Raw genomic sequence first — 23,271 nt, forward strand, 5'->3', positions numbered from 1 at the left:
AAAAAAAGTAGGCGAAAATTTCATATGCTTTTCCTGATTGTAAATAAATGCCCCCAAAATTCGAAAAACCATTAAAATGGCTGCGAAGAGATCGAGTTTAGATGAATGACCCGTGTTCAATCAGCATAATCCAAATATTATGTCCTGGATATGACAGTGAAACAAAAGTCACTGCAGCGAGGCAAATCACCACCAACAATTTGAATTAAAAAAAATATGAAAACATATTTAAACAAATATATAAATAACTTATTATATTCACAAACATATATATACATTAAGACATAAAAACAGTAAGCCCGGCCCCTCTTTTAGTAGTTTTAAGATAAAAAAAAAGTCTTTCGCTACACAGCTATATAAATAATTGCTAGAAAACGTACAGTTCTGCGGGAACGGCGCAATGTCTATCTAATTAATGCTAATCGTCTTATTGCTAAAAAGTTTGCAGTGCATAGATGATTAGGGTTATGTTAAGGTAGCACTAAAAATAGTACTTATAATTGTAATTTTTCAGCTAGGTGTTGACGACTTTGCTGGCACACTGTAAATATTGTAAACTAACTTTATTCGTTTGTTATGCTCCGTCGATCCACGGTTAGTATATATGCATAACGATCTGTGTGTGAGCTATGACGATAGAGCATTTTACCTCGTTCACGTGTAAATAACAGGAAAGTATATATATATTACTCTGAGCATGAACTTTTTTTTCTTTTTGCTCCTCATAGGTTTGCCTCTTTGAAAAACCATAAAGAGTACACAAGCCGTGGGAAAAGAACCAGTTTCATGTTAATATTCTTGTCATTATCTCATGTGTTTTTGATTTATTTCCTTTGGGCCACATGTCACTTCAAAAGTCGATACATGCCACAAGGGAAGTGAAATGTTTGATTCAGCGAACTGTTTCTGAAGAAATAGCTGGAGATTGTAGATGTCTTACCCTTAGCTTTACTTGCCTAAGTTTTATTTGAAAGCAGAATTTTCAGCTGGCACCGCTCGAGACATTTCAGCGAGGTTTGCGTGCTCTGTGCTGAAGGTTCGTAGATGTGGAACTCATGTACTTATCACTGTGTCATTATATGGGTACAGGAGCGAACTTATATCTTCTGTTGAAATCTGACCAAATTAACTGTTTGAATTCAGGCTTCAGATCAAGTCGGAGACTCCGGAACGAAAACTGCCATGATGTGGACATTCTTCTCTGTGTCTGTCATGCTTGCCGTCTCCTGGACAGTAAGTGCACAAGGATTAGACGACCCTTGCACGGTCATGCCACACGGGTATGTATCATACTAATGTCGATAATGATGTTAACGATAGAGGCACAATGGTCTGGACTGGATAAATGACGATTGTGATGTCTTTAAGAAAGCATGTTTGTTGCAACTATGGCCGTTTTTGCCGTTGTTGTTTATGATGCTGCTGGTGATGATTATTATTTTTTATTTATTATTTTTTTAACACTACCAGTCCTGAGATAACCGAAAATGGAGGTGTGGTGACTGTGCCTAGTGAGTGTTTGAAGGGCAGAGTGTGGTGGAACTACCCGAGAGGTACATTAGAGGTGCAGTTCCATCAACCCAAGCTCTTCACCGTTTGCCTGGAGCCGTCGCTCGGACCTTTTCTCAGTAGTGTCAGCCAGGTCGACGGTAATGGAAAGGAAATCAGCATTAATCTAAGGCCTGATGGTGAGTTGAATGCATGCACAAATAAAGAAAAACTATATAGATATATACTCTTGTTCGTTCAGGCAGATAAACTTAAAGTCCCGATCGAACTTGGTAAACAAGTCAAAGTTAATACCAACTGTTGTAATCTTATCTCCTGCCTTGAATGACTATCGGTACACTGGATCTCGTAGACGTTTTTGTTCTTAGTTTTATTCGTTTGTTCGACTTAGATAACACAGCCTTGCATTTCTCTCTTTTACTGATTAAACTTGTTTTACTACTTGCTGGAGAGCGCACAGTCCACTGCTTGAAAGACACGTGATTCCCAAAACAACAACAGATTCAAAGCCAAATCTTAAAACTTCTCGAGATGGATTTAATTGATGTAATAGTTTAATTTTTTTAAAATTAAATCTTTAGCACCCCCTTCAGTTGGGCCCATGTGATTCCGATGTCCTTTGCCTTGCTCTCTACTGTTCTTTTCCAAGTCTGCTTTGGTCTCTCAAGTCTCCTCTTTCCCTGAGTGTTCCAGTCAAGTGCCTGTTTGTTGTTGACTCTCATCACTTCGGTCTTCTTTCTGCTGACCTTTAAGCCAGTCTTCTCTGCTTGTTAACTCAGTTTGGTCTGTGCATGTTGTTGCCGATGAGACAGAGACTAATGTCATCTGCAAGGTCCAGGTCCTCTAGCTGTTTGGAGAAGGTCCACTGGATACCGGTGTTGTTGTCTTGGGTAGTCGTGCGCATATTTTTTCTAATTAGCTCGTTATGTATTATTATTTACAGTTATTCCCCCCTCTAATATAGTAACGGAGAAGACAGTTCCTCACGAAAAGGTCCTTTGAACATTGTCGAGCGTATTGATGTATGTTTCAGAACTTTCTTGCACTCCAGTGCCCGGAAAGGATGTCACGATTCTGATGAAGCAGCCGGAATACTTAGTCTACATGACGCTGTACAATTTCAAACTTCTAATCCAGAGTTAGAAATCTTGGCTGATACTCATCTGAAACAGCAATCGATTACAAGCTAATTAAAGTTTGTTTTCGACTATCACGTACGTGCGCGCGTGTGTGTGTGTGTGTGCATGCGTGCGCACTCTCGTATATGTGGCAAGCGGGAGTTGAGACCAATGCAAATCCACATCGTTTTACTGATCCTCACCAAATTTCTAAATATACCGCTTTTTCTTATGCCTTTGTCATGCAGAAGCATGTTTATCTTTGATGATTTTCTACGTTCTAAAAAGTAAACCAAAAACCAGCTGGCTGCTCGATCCAAATTCAGTAATGCTGAACAAAAACATTATCTCTCACAGAAATTTTTCAGATGATACCGAAGGAGTAGAGAGGGGTAGGGAAAGAGAGAGAGAGAGACAGAAAGCGATAGAAGAAAATTTGGGAGCAAGAGCAAGCTGGAACATTAAAGATGAAACGATATTTCTGAATTCGTCGGCAAACTTAATTCTTTTCTTGTTTTTAAAAGGGGCTTAATCACTCTTGAATGGGAGAAGCGGAAGCTATTTTACGTAAAATTTGAGTGACCTCCCTTTACATTCAAAATATATATATCATAGCCCACCCCTTGAGAGTGCTCACAAGAAATGAAGCTGCCGAACGACATTTGAGGAAAATTTAGCCAAAATAAAATAAATAATAATAATAAAAAAAAAAAAAGAAGGGGGTGGGAATCATCGATCTTGTTCAAAGTTTTAGTTTTCCTACAATTTTCTGACTTGTCAACTGCAGAATTCTTTTTTTTTAACCCGAGATGCTTATCTCAAATAAACAAACAACAACATACACTAGGCGTCGTTAGTTGTTATCACACTCGTTGCATTTACCTTTATTAAAACAAGTAAAAAAAAAACAACAAAAAAAACCCCAAACGCCTAATTAACAACAACAACAACAACAACAACAACAACAACAACAACAACAACAACCCACCAGCAATTAATTTTGCGCAGAAGACACAATTTTAAGTGTAACCGTTTGAGAAGCACAGAATAATCGCCCAGGTAAGCCCATTGCTTAGTCTCTCGGTCATTAGCCATGACACAGGTGAGACACTTTACCTGTAGGCTGTGTTTTGAGTTTTGCACATGTCATCATTGTTTTTGTGGGCTGATTCGGCATAAGTAACAAACTCAGTTCTTGACCAAAAAGCATAACTCAAGTAAAAGTGGTTTACAAGGAACGGGCTCTTGGATGTCTCATGTGCGAAGCAGTTCCCTGCCCATGTTGCTATAAATCGAAAAGACGGGAACAGAACAGAATCAGCTGAGGTGGTCGTCTTCTCACGGAAACAATCGGGTGGCTAATGCATTTTGTGTGCTGCATGAGATTTCATCGAATGTATCATGACCAGAAGTGTCGGCCTCATGCAAAAGACCAAGGTTTCGAGTGCTCGCTCGTGATGCGGAATATTCATCGACACTTTGTTCCCGACAAGAAAAGTGGAGATCAGGTGTGAGGTTATCGAGTTGCTGACGGTGTAGACAATGAGAGAACTGTTCTGCATGTTGACGAATAGACATGAAAGAGAGAAGAACCAGTTCTTCTGGTGCTAAAAGAAATACAAAGCACGGTCATGGATATTAGAAACACTAGAAGTTAAAAGATCTTTGTTACTACCCTTATAATAAGTTGTAGTAGGTGTGTTTTTGTCTCGTGTGTGGGTGATGTGTAGTTTAATGAGTTGTAAACGATCTTATACTGTTTCCTGTGTGACTGGTGCATGAGTGGTATATGTGTGGTGTTTGAGTGGTCTATAAGTGGTGTGTGTCTGTTATGAGTGATGCGTATGTGGTAGGTGTGTTGGGTATGAGTGGTGTGTGTGGTGTGTGAGTGGTTTATAAGGGGTGGGTGTGTTTTCCATAACTATAACTGAAGATCAACAATTTCCACTTTCCTTCACCTTTATATGCTGGGGCTCGTCAAAGTGTTATGTGTCTGTAATTCGTTGTCTCCACGAAAAGTGTCTGTCTCTGGTCTCTGTCAGCTGTGCTCGTCCATTCTGTGACTCGCTGGTCGAGTTGTCCGACCACTGATGTAGATCGACCACTCTCTGCGCTGACACATCCCAGCCTGCATTTCTTCCAATTACACACAAGGGAGAGAGAAACAAGCTAAACACTGCTCCTTGATGGTGTCAGTGCCAGTAAACCACACCAGGAAATATCTTCCGGAACACCTAGGTTCTCTTTGATTTCCCATCACGAGCAGCTGGTCTTCGGTCTCAATGTCACTCGTTCTTTTAGCGCGCGCAGGATTTTTCTTCATTCGCCATAAATTGTCAAATCCCATTCTCTACAGAGCTGTTACACTGAGAAAAGAAATGTAAAGGAAGCATGCCAGTCAATAACAAAAGTACGGTTTCTTATTATTTTTGAGAAATATGTCGATCATTATCTGATGAAAGAGATGTAAAACCTAAAGGTTAAAGAAGCAAATTGGGATATTTGACTCTTACAAAAATGTCAATACTATTGTTCATTTCGGGTGACACAAGATTTTTAATTCGATGTGCTTCTGTAAATTTATTTGAGAGGTTTGCTTGTGTGAAAGTAGCATTACAGGAGACAAGAAAGAAACAGGAAAAAAGGAACAGAAAGAAAGAAAGGATGTAAGCATGAAGATGGTCACAACATGGACGACTTGTAACGATGAAGAAAAGACCGAAAAGTCCTCTTAGGTTTCTAATCGCCGATAAAAAGAAAGTTATACCTTTTAAACAAGATTTCCTTTTTCTAGACATTCCCCCCACTCACTCACTCACACACACACACAAACACACACACATACTCACACACACACACACAAAGCGCAAAAGTCAACACACACCAAGGTGCCACTCAGGTGGTCAGGTGTTCGTGCAATCTGTTTATTGAGATCCTCTAACAGCGAAGGATTCTTGGGAAGCATCCAGCATTTCCAGGGTAAGAGCAAAAAGAAAAGAAAACATAGCTTGAGCAAAACAAAGCAGTGAAGAGAACATCGCTTTGATCTGTGTAAATATAAACTAAACCACATGTTGTGGCCAGTCCAGCTCACCTCCAAAGATTTCAGACCACAGGCAAACCAGCCGCGTATCCTCCGTGATAGTCTCTTTTCCTTTCACATAATGTCCATAGAAAAATCCACCGGTGTACTTACATATACAACTCATTGTTTATCCTTTATCACACTTTTTTTTATCGACAAGTCTTTGAACAAATAATGTAATGACAATTGAACACTGAAGTGAATCAAGAAAGAAGATATTTGAAGAAACATTCCATGGTTGTCGGGAGAACATCTCACTGAAGACCGTGGATTTTTTAATACCGAAAAAACTCTCTTATCATCAAGTAACAAACATATTTCAATAATATTATGTAACACAAAAAGATTGGACAACAATTAACACCATAAAACAATTCTTCGTCGTATAAACGACCGCCGTTTACATCAACACATCACGGTAAACAAGGCTGTAACATCGTTAACAGTCTCACACACACACATACATACATGCACATACTCATGCAAGCATACACATGCACATACTAATACACCAAATTCAGTTTTCTATCGTTAATGATAGTTGTGACAGAAAGGAAACGTGTCATTTGGGAAGAAAGTAACAATACCTGTGTTGGACACAAACACCATGACAAACATGGCCAACCCGTGTAAACAGGGAGGTGGACACTGAGCTAGAGACACTAAAGCAGTGTTTCATCTACGAGGGTATGCACACCTTTAATCAGTCCACAGGTGCAAACACTGGTTTGAGGACAGCCCAACCTTAGTGCACTCAAGCGTCTGATGTATCGGTATGTAAACTTTTCTTCACACACGCTTCCACAATGCACAAGTCTACACTACAATGTGTGAAAAAATATGTCTGGAAATGATTTTTGCTAAGGAATGCGACCTCCACACAAGCATCGGTAACACTGTCACGGAAAGATCAGGTGACAACAAGCAAATAGTCATACCTGTCCTCAGTTCGCCTTGGACGCAACATGAACTCAAATTAAAGGCTCACCCGAGGTTAAACTCGTGACATCACGAGAGTTCACGAGTACAAGTTAGGGTCCACCTCTTCCAGTGGCTGTAGTCTTCACAGTGTAAGAGTATCCATTACATTATTACCGGTAGTATTTTTACCTCTGTGTATGGTTATGTTTGTAGATTGGTATCTCGATAAAGAGGTGTGTGTATATGTGTTTGTTGTTGTTGGGTGAAGTGTGGCACTCACCTAGATATTTTGTACCAAGGTGATCTCAGTCATTAAGAAAAAATACACTCTTGTGGACGTTTAGTTTCTCATCTCTGATCCCAATTGTCTTTTGTGTAAAAGACATCATTGTCCCCGTTTTGGCTTGTGATCAAAGTCCGTGTACAGTTTATTTTTTTTTATTTTTTTTTAAATTTCTGTCGACTGGCAAGGCAATGAAAGAGTAGAAAACTATAGGTCTCGGTAAAAATCCTTGACAATTCGTGGGTGGGCTTGACTTTGCTGAACTCCGCACAGAAAACCGGACAAAAATGTACTCAAACATCCTTGGAGAGCCGACATCATACTTAGCATCACCTGCCTGATGATGTACGACCAAAGCCTCAACAAACCACAGTCTCTACATTCCTTTGTAGGCCATTCAAAATACTCGGCGCCATTTAACAATGAGAGGAAAACACTGATGTCCGGTACTACAGCATCCCGCTCACATCACAAACTGCCACGACACGTGAAAAAAAGCTCTGTAACTTCACCCGGTATCGATCTCTGGCACAAGAGGGTTCCGCAGCCCCAAATCTCTTCACAAAAAATCCCATGTCTTCAAACTTGTGACCCACCGGCGTCCTTGACCCTCGCCCTTCACACCGACGTGTGGTCGCCCTTGACCTTGCGTGTCTGCATGGGGATGTAAGAGTGTTTCCGGTCCGCCGTTTCCATGGCGCTGTAGCGCTTGCCGTTGATGCTCTTGGTACCGCCGCTGCCGTCGTGGTGGTTGTGGAGCATGCCCAGGTGGTTGCCGCCGTTCTCCGACTCGTGCGAGTCGTCACGGTTGTGCACGCTGGTGGCGTACGTGTTGGCGCGTGACGTCTCGGTCCCCACACGCAATATGTTCAGCCTCGCGCACGTGCGTTTCATCTGCGCGATGACCTGCGCAAGGAAAAAGAAAGGACATTGAGGACGCAATGCATTCCGAAAAAAGCAGAATCTTGGCAGTAAAGCCCTCATGTGCAATTCAAATACTATCGACAAAGGGAAGAGGGAGACAGAGCTGTCACCAAGAATGGAAATGAAAGGCGGATGATCAACACTTGGCTCCAATGTCGACCAAGCACTCGATCAACTACACTCAGCTCAGCAATGTGATGTTATTGGTGTTGCTCTCAGTAGAGCTATTGTCATCGCCTTCATTAAGCCCCAAGAATTTACTCGAGGTTACTACTGTGACATCTATAAAGGCAGTTCTCTTGCACTCGTTAAGCATCTTTTTGTCCTCTCAATGTTATATCTACCCTGTATTAAAATTAATTTAAAGGTGTGCCACACTATCACTGATGCAAAACTTAGAAACAGTAGAAAACGTATTCATTGCTTATTTGTTTGATTACAACGGCTGCAAGGAAGCATTTTTATTAGCAGCCACAATAATAATAACAACAACAATAATAATAACAATGCAATCATGCTATATAGCGTGCAGCAATACACAAGCAGAAGGAAGATAACAGATGCACCGATGAGGCACAAATTTCAGAGAGCGGCTCCATGGACAACGACAGAGAATCAGAAATGTATTTTGAAACGAAGCTTTAAGCTCTGGTCGGGATGAGAAAGGAAGTTCCAGATACCAGCAGCAGACAAAGGGCAGCAACAAATCTTCTTTATTGCTGGAAAAACATATCAAAGGTCACAACATCGCTTTGCACGGATATCAGTCTCCAGTAACAAGACTAATTACCGGTGTCCGGCAAGTTTTCCTCCGCTGCCAGGTTTCAGAGCATACATTACTTACTTCTGGTCAAGAGCGCACAAGACAGATGAAAGTTGTGTACCAAATATTTACTCCAGTCGCAGGAAAACGGAAATGAACATTCTAGAAAAAAAAAAACCCGCGGCAAATAATCAGAACAAATGGGTTGGTTTATGCCACGTACATGGAGGAGAACAGGGAAGATAAACTTCTCCACGTGACCTCTCCATGGCTCAATGCAGTGGAGGGCTGTTGGCCCCTAATTGCACGTGCAGTTCTCATGAAGGTGGGGTGGGATGTTGGGGTAGGTAACGACAAGTAACAGCCACTAGATACGGTGGACAAGCGGTTGACCTCCTCTGCGCATGCGCTGCAGAAGAAGGATGTTCTCGGGGAAGCAGCCACATTTGTCAGCCGAGACATTTATTTTCCAGGAAATTCCGCGAAGCTGAACGTGCGGTTAATGTCGATTTCCATTTATGAGAACAAACTTTTTTTTTCAGAACTATAAAACTAGAGAAGTGAGACCTGATCTGGATAATGTCGCTTTCCTCACTTGTTGTGGAGATACAAACATCACTGTGTACAGAGAGAGAGAGAGAGATCAAAGGAACTGACGTCAGTGTTGTACACTAATACAGCCAATGGGAGAATAGTGACTATGTTAGGTGTATTTTAGACATGTTGAGGATGCCACCGATTAGACATGTTTCTGTTTAATGTGATGTGTGTCGGTTTTTTTTCCTCTCTAGTATAAAGGAAGGTTATTCTCTTGGAATTTCGAAAAAAGTATCTTGCAGTGGGCTTAGTCCATTGAGAAAAATTAAAGGGATTCTAAAGGCAAAATAAAACTGCTTAGAATGGTGTAAAGAGTAGGATACATTTGAATCTCGTCTATTTATATGTGTGTTCATGTGGAAAACGTTGAAGGTTTTTAGTAGAATGTTGTGTTTAATAAGAGAAATTACACGGGACTCTTTTTTTTGCTTCCACGAAGTCTCGTTCTCCGTCACGTGACCCTATGACGTGTGGTTTCCATAGTGACAACCATGCCTCGAGAATGTGCTGCACCCGATTGCCACGAAAAGATGGAAAAGATTCAAAATTGTCTTTTCATCAGTTTCCGACAGACAGAGCCTTACAAGCCTTACACACAGAGTGCGTCATACGAATAAAATGACGTCAAATCTTCGCAATGACCTCAGACACTTCCTGTGTGTGTGACGTCATAAGGAGACTGACGTCATAGGGAAACTGATGTCACAATGTAGCTCATTCCATTACAAGCCTAAAAAAGCAAAGTTTCTCTTCTTTCGACTACATTGAGGAGCTATCTTTAGATAAGAAGCTTTTCCCTCTAAAGTCGACCTACAAGCCGGTGAAAGCAGTTTCTTGATGTACTGACAGTCCTAACACGACTGACAGACATGTCTGACTCGAGTTTCGGCAGAAAGAATTAGTACAAGTATGTAAGGATGTAGATGTCTACTTGTCTTGCCAGAGGCCGCTGTAACCTCTGTGATTTCAAACATTAGTGCAGATGCAAATATGTTGTCAACTCATAAAAAGTAAGATAAAACATTGTCTGAAAAAGTCTTATAGTAAATGGACAGCTGTATAAACTAATTTGTGTTTCCTTTTTTTGGTTACCCTATGAATTATATGCCATCGTCACCATCATTAAAAGCGGATGCACTTTTGTGTTGTAGACACGGTTGTAAGTAAACAGTTCGTTTGAAGCCGAAAATTTGATGCGAAGGTGAGTCTTTGACTATAATTTAAGCCCGATTATATATTTTACTTGAGTTTTCCTTTTAAACATGGAAGTTTTCGGAAAAGGACAGCCATCTCTCTCTCTTGCGGCGTGAAAACCGTTGGGATTGTGTGCACGGCTTCCGGCAAGTACACGCATGCGCAGAACTATCCATATGTGGTGTAGGTGGGGCGCACAAGAAGTGAAAACTTTTTCTACTGCTCCAAGGAAGATCTGCAACAAATTCTCACAAGATAAAAGTGACAGATGACAGTCATATGAGAAAAGTATCACCAAGCCATTTTCAAAAAATAGATACTGATCAACTGACTGGAAATAAAACAGCCCAGAGTTGGTTGGTTGCTTTTGTGGGAAAGTGCTTCCACCGAGGTATGATTTTACACTATGAGGAAAGAGGAAAGGGGAAGGAAACCGGGGTATCCAGAAAAAAACCCCGATTGCATGTTTCGCGAACAGGTGTCCCGAGATGAGATCTGAACCCAGGTCTCTTTTTGCAGTGGTGACAAACGAATGTTTTATTCAGTCCACTACCAGGCGCATCTATTGTTGCTAGTAGTTAATTGTTGGCATTTTGAGAGACGACCGAGACAGGGAGTACTGGAAACTTTTTTGAAGCAGCAGCAAAAGAAAAAAGAAGGAAGAGGACGTGAAAGAGGGCGCCATCATAGTAATAAACTAATTGTTCTCTCATAAAGCACTGTTACCAGATATCACGAAAATGTGAATATGGATGGCAGCTTTTCTTTGCCAAAGCTCAACAAACATGCATCATGCCAAGCAAGTGTAGCAGGGACCCAGTAAACAATCAACCGTTGTAAGACACTTTACACCCAAAAACCGATGGCTTGGAAATATATCTTTAACCTATTAAATATCATTATATACAGAATGTCTATCTCTGTCATCTGGTCAGTTTGTCTGACATTATGTTGTATTGCCAATTAATTTCTTCTTCCTCTAAATATTTATCCGGAAATTTCCCTGCCTTATACTGGTGTTTTAGTTTGTTCGAAAAATAATTCAACCTGAAAGAAAAATGAATTAAGGGTGACCTGAGCAGATAAAAATACATTCAGCATAGAGAATCTTCCCAAATTTTTGGCTGTGTTTCTCGTGTTTAACATATTCATTTTGGGCATTAAGGACACTACAAAAATGCCATCGGAATGATAAACACCACTCGTCGATTCCTTAATGGGTTAGAAAACATTCTCAAGCCGAAGCCCGAGGTAGGAATCGAACAACTGCACAGCCGGTCTGAACGGTTCCCAGATAGAGAAAACCGTGAACTCCAAATGTTCTGAGCGCAGGACTAATGAACCTTCAGAAACACGAAAACTCGTTGATGAAGTTGAAAGGTTCAGATATATTGTTCTGTGGAAATCCTTGTGTAGGTGAGACCTGCAGTCTGTCCTGCCGAGCCCTTTAATATTCATGGCTTGTTCGTAATTTCTCATCAGCATCTTGTTAGCCTTACACCTTCCCGAGGCAGGAGAAAATTTAAACTTATGGAATTCATGGATATTCGATGGTCTTCGAGAAGATTTGGGAATGTTTCGTCGTGTTTTTACATATGGAGTTGAACATGGCCGACTCTGCGAACAAGCAGCCTGGTGAGTCCTTCTACAGATGCTATTGTGTTCGGGATTACATAAAGCCGCTTGATGGATAAGATGCGGCTAATATGGAATATGATATCCGAGGGAAGTAGACAGACATGGGCGAAGGATAATCTTAAGAATCCTATTAGTGCTAGTGAGTTGAAAAAAAATCTGGTAATATAGTTTCCATTCAAAACGCTGGATTTCTAATTTTAATTTCTGACTTCTGAGTTTCTAATTTTGTTGTTTTGCCCTGTATGAGATGCATGTTGCTAGTCTCGCCAAAAAGCCTAAAGATGTTTACATATTGTCCCTCTACAAGAACATGTCTAGGTTGGAGTAATTTCTTTCACGTTTGTAATAATTTTCTACCAACACATTTAGTGTATCTTTAACAAATGCTGTTATTTTTAATATATCAAAATTATAATTATCTTGTCAAAATAAAGTTCTTGTGACAAATGACAAAAGAAATTCCTCTACAATAGTTATGCCAATGTTGAGGCATCACGTGACCCATGAAACACTTTGCACTGCAGCCCTGCTACTCTAAGAAACAAGTTTGTGAAGACACATGCGAGGCTGGGAATGGACAAAGATGAGCAGCACATCTCTGGGACACAGCATACGAGGCTAAGGAGAGTGGTTCATCGACACACGTGCGTTTCACACCACATCAAAGCGACTGACCACAGAAAAGATTGTTTGAATGAGTTGCTGGGGTAGAGGGGGAAGAGAGAGAGAGAGAAAGACAGAGTGCAGTCTGGGATGTCGGATGTAGAAGTTGCCAAGGGATGCAAGGTGGTGGATGCAGCCTCACATAAACACCACTATCAAAGCGACGAGTGAATTGCACCTATAGTACCTGTAGATGCTAGACATACTTCTCACACTAACAAACTGAATGTCTTCCCGAGAATGCCTTCTGCACATTTTCCGGGAAATCTGAAAAAAGTTCACATCATTCAACTGATTGCTTTACAAAAAAAAAAAAAAAAAAAAAAAAAAAAAAAAAAAAAAGTGATAAAATTTTAAAGTAATTCGGGCCTTTAGAAAAAATTTGGTAGGTCAAATAGAAAAAAAATTGTCTGAATAAAACACTATGGTGATCTTCATTATCTACAGGCAGATGCTTTAATTAAAAACATTTTTAGACTATCGAACAGATGAAACAGATGTCATGACTGTTAAGAAGGCCCCCAAAAGACATACATAAATACAGAAATGAATAAATACTTGCTAGAAAATGAAAGAATAGACAAGCACAGTAGCTTAAAGACGACCACTAGTCAGGCCAGTAGATATAAATAAGTATTTTTGCAAAAGCTACACATCGCTCATTAAAAAAACAAAACATGATCTTGCTGCAGTGTGTTTCTCTCCACAACCAAGAGTAATAAATAAGTACAACATCCTAAGACAGGCAAAGCATATCTGCTACAATGTACTACACTACATCGGTGTCTGTAATATCGAGTAACAACAAAATAAATGTTCATTACAACAGTGCATGTACTCTACAGTATCATCTAAACACTGAAGAAACGGGCATGCTACAGTCAATTAGCGTGTTATTTGGAAAAAATTAAATCTGTTAAATACAATAAGCTGGATATAAATCCTTAAACACGAGAAAACAAAGAGATGAATTGTGTTTTGTAAACTAGACTGTTGCCGTACCTCTCCGTTGAAGAAGCAGAAGATGAGAGCAACGAAAAATCCCTGTAACAGAATAATAAATTTATTTAAAATTATTAGAGATTGATAATAACTCGTTATTGCAAACAACTACCACTTCTCCAACACTTTGTGTTTGTATATATATAAAGTTAAGGTAAGGTTTCTATAGTTATTTATTCACCGGAAATGTTTCTGGGTCATGTAAGTAGTAACGGGGTTACACCTAGGAGGTCGGTGATAATCTAGAGGATTTGTTAATTAAGGCTGCTGGTATTGACCCGAGGTGGGCAACGGAGGTACAAATGGTATCTCTGGTTCTATGGTCCAGGATGAAGTGGATGTACGAGTGGGATTTTCACACGTGACTTCGTGAGAGGGGAACAAACTGTGGGATTCCCGTGTTTGCATACGCATGAGTACCCACTGGTCCAATTACTGGTGTTTCACGAAGCGTCCTAAGAACTAATTGTGTTGTATGTGAAACTTACTTCTGGGGACAACCGAAACAGCATTGAAGCTGGACAAACCTCTCTTCAAAGACGTGACGTAGCGATCACGTAGTGTCCAAGCCAGCCCCTGTACACACACCGAACTCACCCTTCCCAGTCCGCTACTTTGATTTGTAAGAGCTACCCGATTGAGACCCGAGTCGGTCAATGAGGTATTGATAGGAAGGAAGCCCTCCCTACGAGTGGGAGGGGGATCGCGCCAGTAACACCAGCAAGAGAAGGCACTGCAACCATCGACTCCTCCAAGTCCAGCTGCTGTTGCTGTTTTCCCTTCCATGAGCAACATAAAGATGTCATCGCTCGTCATTTTTAGTCATCGCTTTACATCTTTCCCCACCCCCACATTTTTATGGCCCTTCATGCTGTGATACAATCTCTCATTCCAGGTCAGTACAGTAGAAAGCTCAGCAAATAGTCGGTTAACATTTCTTCTCCTTCGCTCGTGTATTAACGAGCTTACATCACTCGTGCAGCTGCAACTGTTCTTGCAACCGGAAGTTGCTATAGCTGTACCAGATAATTTCCACTTAAAACAAAAAAGAAAGCATTTGTACTTTTAAAAAAGAGAGCTGCCAAAAGACCGTTGTAATGTGCACAACGAAGAGACAGCTCCAATATTTGCAGCCAGAAGACCGCTTTTGTTTGTGCACAGGAAGGACAGCTGCAAGGGAGCTGCAGGGGGCCTGGGGCACTGCCCTTGTCTGACAGCTAAGATGGCAGTCTGGTCCCGGGGTCTGTCTGATTACATGCAATCTCAGGTTCGTCTCGTCTCTCCTCGAAGCTTTGTTCGTGCAGTGGATGTGTCGGTGGCCGGCTACGAGAGGTCCACGAATGACACGTGACCATAGACAAAGCCTGCTCAGGACACCTCGGACCTCGGTAACCACGAGAGGGGTCATCGACACAGGACCGCTCGTGAGAAAGTGGATTTTGAAGCCACGAGTTTCAGCCCTCCAATACATTTCTGTCTTTCCTTTCGGGCACAGTATGAGGTCAGGACAGGGTTGAGCCTGGGGACCTACGGTAGCTCAGTCATCTTAGTCGAGGGTTGGACTTACACTTAACTGAATGGAAGGCGAGAAAAACAAAGGATTAACTTTAATGACCGTTGGACCGTTGTTCTTTAGATATTGAAGACCTCCGACTGCTACTTATTTTTCTCATTAATATTTTCTTTAAGTCTTTCCTTCTATGCATTCTTTTTCTTTAGTGTCCAAAAAAATCGAGTACGTATTCAATTTAATTATACTAAGTTAATAACTAATTAATGCAATGTGGATTAATAAATAAAAATAAATCAATTAAAATAAACAATAATGAGATCATAATACAGTTTTTATAAGCTGTTTAATGACACTTTCCAAACCTGGAAGTGAGGTTCATCATCGTCTGGTTCTCCAGACTCGAACACCACAGCTTTATAAGAATTCTCTGTAGCACTCTAGAAGTGTACTGAGTATGTAATTGTTGTTGTAAGGTCAGCGTCGAGTGACGCTGTCCTATTTCCCACGCTGGCTGAACTGTGAACTGTCCACCCGCGACCACTGCCCTTTCCCACGCTGGTTGAGCTCAGGGTAGCCGACCTTGAACTGCCCACCCCCCGGCCACTGGTCTATTGTTACACCCGCCTGAGAACTTGGGTGGAAACAATGACCAGACAGGGCGAGGGGGGGGGCAGGGGATGGAGGGATCGACATTCTAGAATGTTCGAGGTAGGGAAATATAAGTAGCGGGGCGGACAGTGGTTGGCATGCTGTTGTTGAGATTTGAGAGAGAGAGAGGAGGCAGGCCAGCAACCGAGAAAAGAGTTGAATAAAGAAATTTCAACGTGAGAAACCATCTTGTGTTTTTCCTGTTCAACTTAGCCCAACCCTACGTAGCCATTGACGTATTGGTTACATCTCTTAAAAATTAAAATAAAAAATGTGTTTGCCTGATTATCGAAGTCCACAAAACGGGGTTTCTCTAGTTGCTTGGTGCAATCGTCTTATCAAATAGTGATGCGAAGAAGCTGTATAACCGTCTTATTTTCAATATTTTTATTTGAGATACTATAAATAAAATGGGATTCCGGAAAGCTGAGATGGTTGATAACAAACCTTTGTTACACACACATTCCCTTTTCTTTCTTGAGGATGTGAAGCTGTTCCCATGATGGCAGTCAGGTTATTTTTGTGCTGGTGAACCCCTCCCCTGTCCCCTTATCGCCTCCAGTTTCATGCAATTTCCTACCAAACTAAACCAACCAATCAACCGGAAGTGACGTGCTGGGGACCATACCTGGGAGTTGGTGACGAAGGCAGTGAACTGTTCGTACTCGGCTCCTCCAGGCTGACCGGCGGGCAGTCGATACACCGTGACGAACAGCTGGGCGCCGAACAACGGGATCAACACGAAGGTGGCTTTGAGCGCCCGCCTGCAGTAAACAACAATATAACTCACAGATCACAGGTCATGGTCACATCAATTATGCATAGAGATTATTTTTATTTCTTCTGGAAAATTTTCAATCTTTTTCCTTTTATTTTTTTTATCGTGTTTCTTTATTTTTGTTGTTTTTTTTTTTCATTTTTTTTTTGTTTTCTGTTGTTTTTCTATGTTTATTTTTAATTTTTTTTATTGGATTCTTTTTTTCTTATTTTTTCTTTATTTTTTGTCAGCAAGTTCTATGCATGAATTTTAATTAATGTATATATGTATGCAGAAATGAACATAAAACTGCATACATTTTCAGCACAGGAATTGTGCATGGGGATGACTTACCTGTCCGTCAATCTTGTCTACCCCCAGTGCTACCTGCCTACCTGTATCCACCCTTTGATCCAAACTCACGCACTCTCACATTTAACACTAACTTGGCAAAGGTAATTTACCTGAAGTTGCTGGGCTCGTTTGGATGTGTCTGCAGCTGTGTCAGCAATACTCTCAGGATATTGCATAAGAAGAAAAGATTGACCTGTGACCCAAACAGAAAAAAACGAATGACACAGCGCCGAGGACTTGTGGACAATGGTACTCCGCTAACACCTTAGTCGTTACCGTTACTAGGAATGGACAACGGCAGGTAGCCGACCGAAATTAAAAACAATAATTCATTTTTAATCGAAGATTAGCCGGTGAAGTGGTGATAATGATATTTAGTGCTGGCACTAACACGGGTTGTCAACTTTACATCACACGGACTCCCCGACTACATTGCCTTTGCTCTCGACAAACCGAGCGAAACAGAAAATATGTGACGGACTACGAAACTGCGACCACCCGGGGTGGTTTGGACTGAGCTCTGACCATTGGCAGAAAAATTAGTTAAGAAAGAATAATAAACATGTGTTTGTGCATGATTAAACCTGTGTACTTTAGTGTCCCATGAAATGAAAAATTATTTCAGAGAATGGGAGGAGCCAGCATTTGAAAATCATAATTAATTACATCTGATAACAAATACATTTTTATGACATTAGAAATTAAGAGCGCTTACAAAGAGACACAAAAGATTAGGTGTGTATATTATCCACTCCAAGTTCCCGAAACTCTTGGCCCAGCAACTGAAAAAAAACAAACAAACAAGAGAAGCAGATCATCTTCTGAATTAATTGAAAACGATTGTTAGATATGAAAGTAGCATCAGTGAGTTTATTGAAGAGAAAGTAGCATCAGGGAAAAATCTTCTCTTTGAACCGAGGGCACAACTTATTTAGCCGGGACTGATTGTCACAAATTAACTTTGTTTATCCTATTAACAAAAGATAAGTAGTGGAGGAACCAGAGGGGCAAGGGAGGCAGCCTCCCCCTAAAAAAAAGCAAGAATGTGAACGTCGCTCACTGTCATCCCACCCTCCACTAAAAGATGAACATCTTCCTCCGTCACTGATATGTTAGTACATCGTTTCGTGAAACGGAGGGAACGCAGAAAAAGACAATTATGTCACAGAATGTTTTTTTAAAAAATAGAGGTAAATGGTTATTATACCCGTCGTTGGCGTATATCACTCTTAAGATGACATAGAGGACACTGCAGACGAGAGGAACACCTGCCAACAAAGTTTTAAGATTTAAATACTTGTTCTATTTCCTCTTGCACGATATGTCACCAGGATTTATGTGACATTTGATAAATAACAAATAAAAACCATAAGAGATTGATATGAATGAGTTACGACAATGAGGACGAGTTCAGAGTGTAAAGAAGTACAAACAGAAAAAAAACCGACGAATCGAAATTTTTTTAGAATGAACGAAGAATAAATGACGAAATGAGAGAGAGAAAGAAAGAAAGAGAAAAAGCACTGGTGTATAAACTGTTTGACCTGAAAGTATTATATATATATATCAGAGATAGAGAAAGAAAGAATGAAAGAAAGAAAAAGGTTTTTGTGTAGGAGGTAGGGATGGGCAAAGTTTAGAAAAGAAATAAATTGTGACTATAGGTAAGAAGCCGGCATGAGGCAATGGCATGTAAAAGCAACACCCACTCTCACTTTCGCAATACTGGATCCTGGGATTTCAACGGATACCAGGAGGGTGCACTTCCCTGCCACACACAGACAGACAGACTTGTTTGTTCTGGAATATTCTGTGACTGTTGTCGGCGACATGTTGTCCTCACTACCGTGACATTCAGTGAGATCGAGGCATTAAAATTTGCAGACACTTCTCGGAGACAAAATAGTCCGTGTGTTTTTTAAAATATTTCCCAATGTCTCGCAGGTCGCATCACATGATCATGAGAGACGAGATGATCCCTCGACCTGTGGCTCTTCTACAGTCAGCGACAATGTAAAAAGTCACGTGACAATGCGGTATTGTTTGCTCAGTACTGTAGGTACTCACATTCCTTCCATTGTATCAAATATACAGTCTGTGTGTGTGTGTGAGAGAGAGAGAGAGACAGTGTGTGTGAGAGAGAGAGTGTGAGAGAGAGTGAGAGACAGTGTGTGAGAGAGAGAGTGAGAGACAGTGTGTATGAGAGAGATAGAGACAGTGTGTGTGAGTGTGCGTACGTGTGTGAGAGTGTGTGTGTGTGAGAGAGAGAGAGAAAGTGTGTGTGAGAGAGAGTGAGAAAGAGACAGAGTGTTTGTGTGTGAGAGGGAGAGTGAGGGGGAGAGAGAGTGTGTGTGTGTGAGAGAGAGTGAGAGACAGTGAGAGAGAGTGAGAGACAGTGTGTGAGAGAGATAGAGACGTGTGCGTGCGTGTGTGAGAGTGTGTGTGTGAGAGAGAAAAGTGTGTGTGTGTGAGAGAGAGTGAGAAAGAGACAGAGTGGTTGTGTGTGAGAGAGAGAGTAGTGTGTGTGAGAGAGTGAGAGACAGTGTGTGTGTGTGAGAGAGAGAGAGAGAGTGTGAGAGACAGTGAGAGAGATAGAGACAGTGTGTGTGAGTGTGCGTGCGTGTGTGAGAGTGTGAGTGAGAGAGAGAGAGAAAGTGTGTGTGTGAGAGAGAGTGAGAAAGAGACAGAGTGTTTGTGAGAGAGAGAGAGAGTGTGTGTGAGAGAGAGAGATAGTGTGTATGAGAGAGTGAGCGATAAAGTGTAAGAGAGAAAGAGAGAGTGTGAGAGAGAAAGTGTGCGAGAGAGTGAGAGAGAAAATGAGAAAGTGTGTAAGAGACAGTGAGAGAGAGAGAGTGAGAGAAACTGTGTATGAGAAAGAGAGAGTGAGAGAAGGAGAAGATTAGGCAGATATTGAGAAGCTGAAATGGAAGGTAGAGACAGAAGACAGTAAATGAGACAAAGAAAAAAGAGACAGCGGCTTAGAATAAGCTATCAGCTTAATAGTCAAGTCTACTAATATCAAATGGCTCCTATGTCTAGCTGTCCAGCACCAGCGCATGAACGACTGTCTGTAAACAATCAACAGAGCGACTGAAGAAAACAAGGTGAGGTGGTGAGGGGCTTGTGGGGAAGAGTATATTACTCCGTCAGCAGTCGGGCACCGGAGCTGTGGAAATTTGACTTCAAAGAGGGACCGATCCGGGGTCATTACTCCGCCTGGAACCATGGGTCACATGGGCACGAGAACCTCTTACTCGCACGGACGTGATGTCACCGTCAACGGGACGCCACCTGGCGGCTGTGGTTCAGCGCACTGCGGAAGCTGCGATCACCGAAAAGGTTCATCAGGTCAGGAGAAATGAGCTGTCTGTCGCCATTTTCCGCGAGCCTGGGAAGAATGGCGACCGCGGGGGTCTCGAGAGAGCATGCGCCATGCCGTGCGACAGATCGCGGAATCGAACCCGAACGCTCCGCCGTGCAGCAGGCGCGTGCATGACGTACGTCGTTGACCCACTCGGCAGTCTCGTGAGGTCAGGCCCTCCTCCCGCTGTCAACCCCTTGCCTGGGATCTGTGTCCACGGGCATCCATGATGCACGACCTGCTGCAGGATGTCCTGATGATGACAGGATGGTCCACTACTGTCTGATATACTGCAGGATACTTTACTCCTGGGATATCCTGTCCACTGCAGGATTCTTTGCTACTGTCCATCCTATCAAATTAATCCTAAAAACATCCTTCCAGCTATAATATTTTTAACTCACAAATCTTGTTTCCAACAGGATAGTCATATCCTGCCTGATGAAGAATATTCTCCTACTACAATAAACTCTAGTAAATCTCAATAATTATCATGTCTGCTATAAAATTACCTGTAACGAGACACTACACACGATGTCCTCTTGAAAAAAAAAGTAATGAAGAAGGATGAATAAAAGAAGAAAGATTCGCTGCGCAAGCAAAGACCTTTCTCGTGAAAATTCAAACTTACAATGTATGTATATACTTATGTGAGCTCCAGCCTTGTACTACAGCATATCCTGGATGAAAAGTGTACAGACAGTGTGTGTACCTACCAGACAGAAAACTCAGACAATTTCCAGAAGTCGGGGGGACTTACCCCAGCCAGACGCGTAGAGAAAAACGAGGGATTTGGGAGGTCTGAACGCGTTGCTGATGAGTCTGTGGAGGTAGAAGCCCTCACAAAACATCCACACATAGGTCGTACTCTTGAAATACAGGCGCAGGAAGGCAAGGAGCTTACAATCCACCTGCAAGAACCAGTAAGTAGATTATCAGTGAAAAGGTTCCTCAGCTATCAAAGCTCTCTTAGCCGCGAGCAGACGACCGCTGCTGGAAGTAATGAGGGATTTCTAGTTGATGGATCTTGGTGAGATCCACTGAAGCAGACGGACGACAGAGGAAAAAAAAGTTATATGCAACATGTCGAGGAGTTTACAAGTTCAATGTGAAGATACAGAACTATCTTGAAAGTAAAATATTATCTTTAAATAAACCCTTCTTCAAAAAGAAATTTAAATGTTGTTTCTACATTTAAGCTAAAACCAAAAAATACATCACACAAAAATATGTCCCGACCTGTTTCTCTATAAAAACTATTTCCGGTTTTAAATGATAACATGGAGAGTGAGTACTTATTTATTTTTATTTATTCAAATATTATTGATTATAGAATACGTCTTAGTGTGGTTTAAGTCTGAGACTTTAAATGTTTAGAGTATGGTTGCTTCTTTTGCTACTTTAACATTTTTCACATCTCATCTCCATCCCCCCAAAATAAAAATAGAAAATATTTGTCCTGCCTTAATATATCCTCATTGGTTATAAATAGCTTTGCAGTAATAACTGAATCAAGATAAAGGCATTCTTAAAACGATGCAAAACCCCCCAAAAAAACAAAACAAAACAAAACAAACCCCAAAACAAAACAAAACAAAAAAACAAAACAAAAAAAAAAAAACAAACCAAAACAAAACAAAACAAAAAAAAAAAAAAAAAAAAACAAACCAAAACACAAAAAACCAAAAAACAAACAAACAAACAAACAAACAAAAAATCCACAATCTCACCCCATTAGCATTCATAACAGGCACAGAGTCGTTGGCGTCGCTTGTGATGCGGTCGTGAGTTACGACGACATCCCAGAGGATGGACATGATGTTAGATAGCAAGAGGGCCCCGAAGAAATTGATGTGAAGTCGGATGCGATGTTGACGCCGCAGGGATCTGCAGACAAGAAATTTGGATGATGGCTTTGACTCCTTATCTCATACGGTACATGCATTTTTTTTGAGTTTGTTTTGTTTGATTTTTTGTAGGAAATTTGTTTTTTTGGGGTTTTTTTTACTTGATTTTTTGTGGAAAATTATTTTTGCTGTTTTCTTCATTTGTTGTTGTTGTTTTTTTGTTGTTTTCTAGATGGTACGTTTTGAATCGAACTCCTGAAGACATGAGCAGCTAGGATTCATGCAAATAAAGTAATGATAAGCTTAGGTATTCGTAGAGGTTTGAGCACGTGAAGGCGTTTGACGAAGAAAGACAAGGAGAGAGAGAGACGGAAGAGAATAAGGGATACAGTTACCTTTAATATTAAAACTGATTGGTATGTTCTTAAACTCTGTATTTTAATTCTGATTCGACACTTTCCTTGAAGCACGACTACTCGTGAGAAGAAGGAGAAGTTGAAGACGAAGAAGAATGAGAAGAAGAAGGATAAGAACATGGAGGAGGAGGGGAAGAGCAGTATTATCAGGGCTGAAGGTGTCCTGCAGATGGCGCCTCGTGCCTGGTCAATACGACACTGGACTGAACTGACTGACAAGGTCGGACCATGCTGCGGAAGGTCAGGCAGCCGTTGAAGCACGTGGCATCATCCATGACTGTGCAGTCTTCATCCATTATTCATCCGCCTGCCGCCCTCGACACAGATAGCAAGGATTTCCTCCCTTTCTCGTGGCCACGGCCCTAACGCTTACCGTCGAATGAGGAGGATCTCGAGATGAAGACCCCAAAGGAAACGTGGAAGAAAACTCTATACTTTTCAATCAAAATATTCGAGTACAAAGGTCAAACTATAAGAGAGGATCCATGTCGCCCTCTAGCTAACGATAAACGATAAACACGACAACAGAATCAGACTATCGGAGAAAATGAACACAGGGACAACATTCTTTTTGCGAAACACCCTCATCGGCATTTTCTTCTACCTCAAATGCTTTCAGTCGTCAAGCCCTCACTTTGCAGTGAGCAAGCGTTGAGATTTGAAGAAACTAAGCGAAAG

General features: G+C 41.3%; 2 protein-coding genes across 6 annotated transcripts in view; one reads left to right on the forward strand and one right to left on the reverse strand.

The window, feature by feature from the left end:
* Positions 1–1,075: 1,075 nt before the first annotated feature.
* Positions 1,076–2,722, forward strand: LOC112564545. Its single transcript, XM_025239427.1, has 3 exons — positions 1,076–1,280; positions 1,471–1,688; positions 2,543–2,722. The coding sequence occupies exons 1-3, from the start codon at positions 1,183–1,185 to the stop codon at positions 2,650–2,652; spliced, it is 426 nt and encodes a 141-aa protein (XP_025095212.1). The 5' UTR covers positions 1,076–1,182; the 3' UTR covers positions 2,653–2,722.
* Positions 2,723–5,532: 2,810 nt separating this feature from the next.
* The window catches only part of LOC112564969 (calcitonin gene-related peptide type 1 receptor-like), a 64,255-nt gene continuing 46,516 nt past the window's right edge, over positions 5,533–23,271 (reverse strand). For 3 of the 5 annotated variants that reach the window (XM_025240150.1, XM_025240152.1, XM_025240153.1), the window contains 8 exons: positions 22,061–22,217; positions 21,091–21,241; positions 18,177–18,237; positions 17,685–17,751; positions 17,080–17,162; positions 16,487–16,622; positions 13,698–13,739; positions 5,533–7,822 (listed from right to left, as the gene is read on the reverse strand). In XM_025240150.1, the coding sequence (XP_025095935.1) occupies positions 7,535–7,822; positions 13,698–13,739; positions 16,487–16,622; positions 17,080–17,162; positions 17,685–17,751; positions 18,177–18,237; positions 21,091–21,241; positions 22,061–22,217 (985 nt within the window). In that variant the 3' untranslated portion in view covers positions 5,533–7,534. Of the gene's footprint in view, positions 7,823–12,882; positions 12,963–13,697; positions 13,740–16,486; positions 16,623–17,079; positions 17,163–17,684; positions 17,752–18,176; positions 18,238–21,090; positions 21,242–22,060; positions 22,218–23,271 lie in introns of all 5 variants that reach the window. The other 2 variants (XM_025240154.1, XM_025240155.1) reach the window with 2 other exon arrangements.

This window comes from Pomacea canaliculata, linkage group LG5, assembly GCF_003073045.1.
Source record: "Pomacea canaliculata isolate SZHN2017 linkage group LG5, ASM307304v1, whole genome shotgun sequence".
NCBI classification, from domain to species: domain Eukaryota; kingdom Metazoa; phylum Mollusca; class Gastropoda; order Architaenioglossa; family Ampullariidae; genus Pomacea; species Pomacea canaliculata.

Excerpts from the sequence above, each read along its gene's own strand:
- LOC112564545 (XM_025239427.1), top strand. The coding sequence starts at position 1,183 with ATGATGTGGACATTCTTCTCTGTGTCTGTCATGCTTGCCGTCTCCTGG. Across the intron at positions 1,281-1,470 it reads TGCACGGTCATGCCACACGG|TCCTGAGATAACCGAAAATG; the intron begins GTATGTATCATA and ends TAACACTACCAG. Across the intron at positions 1,689-2,542 it reads CATTAATCTAAGGCCTGATG|AACTTTCTTGCACTCCAGTG; the intron begins GTGAGTTGAATG and ends TGTATGTTTCAG.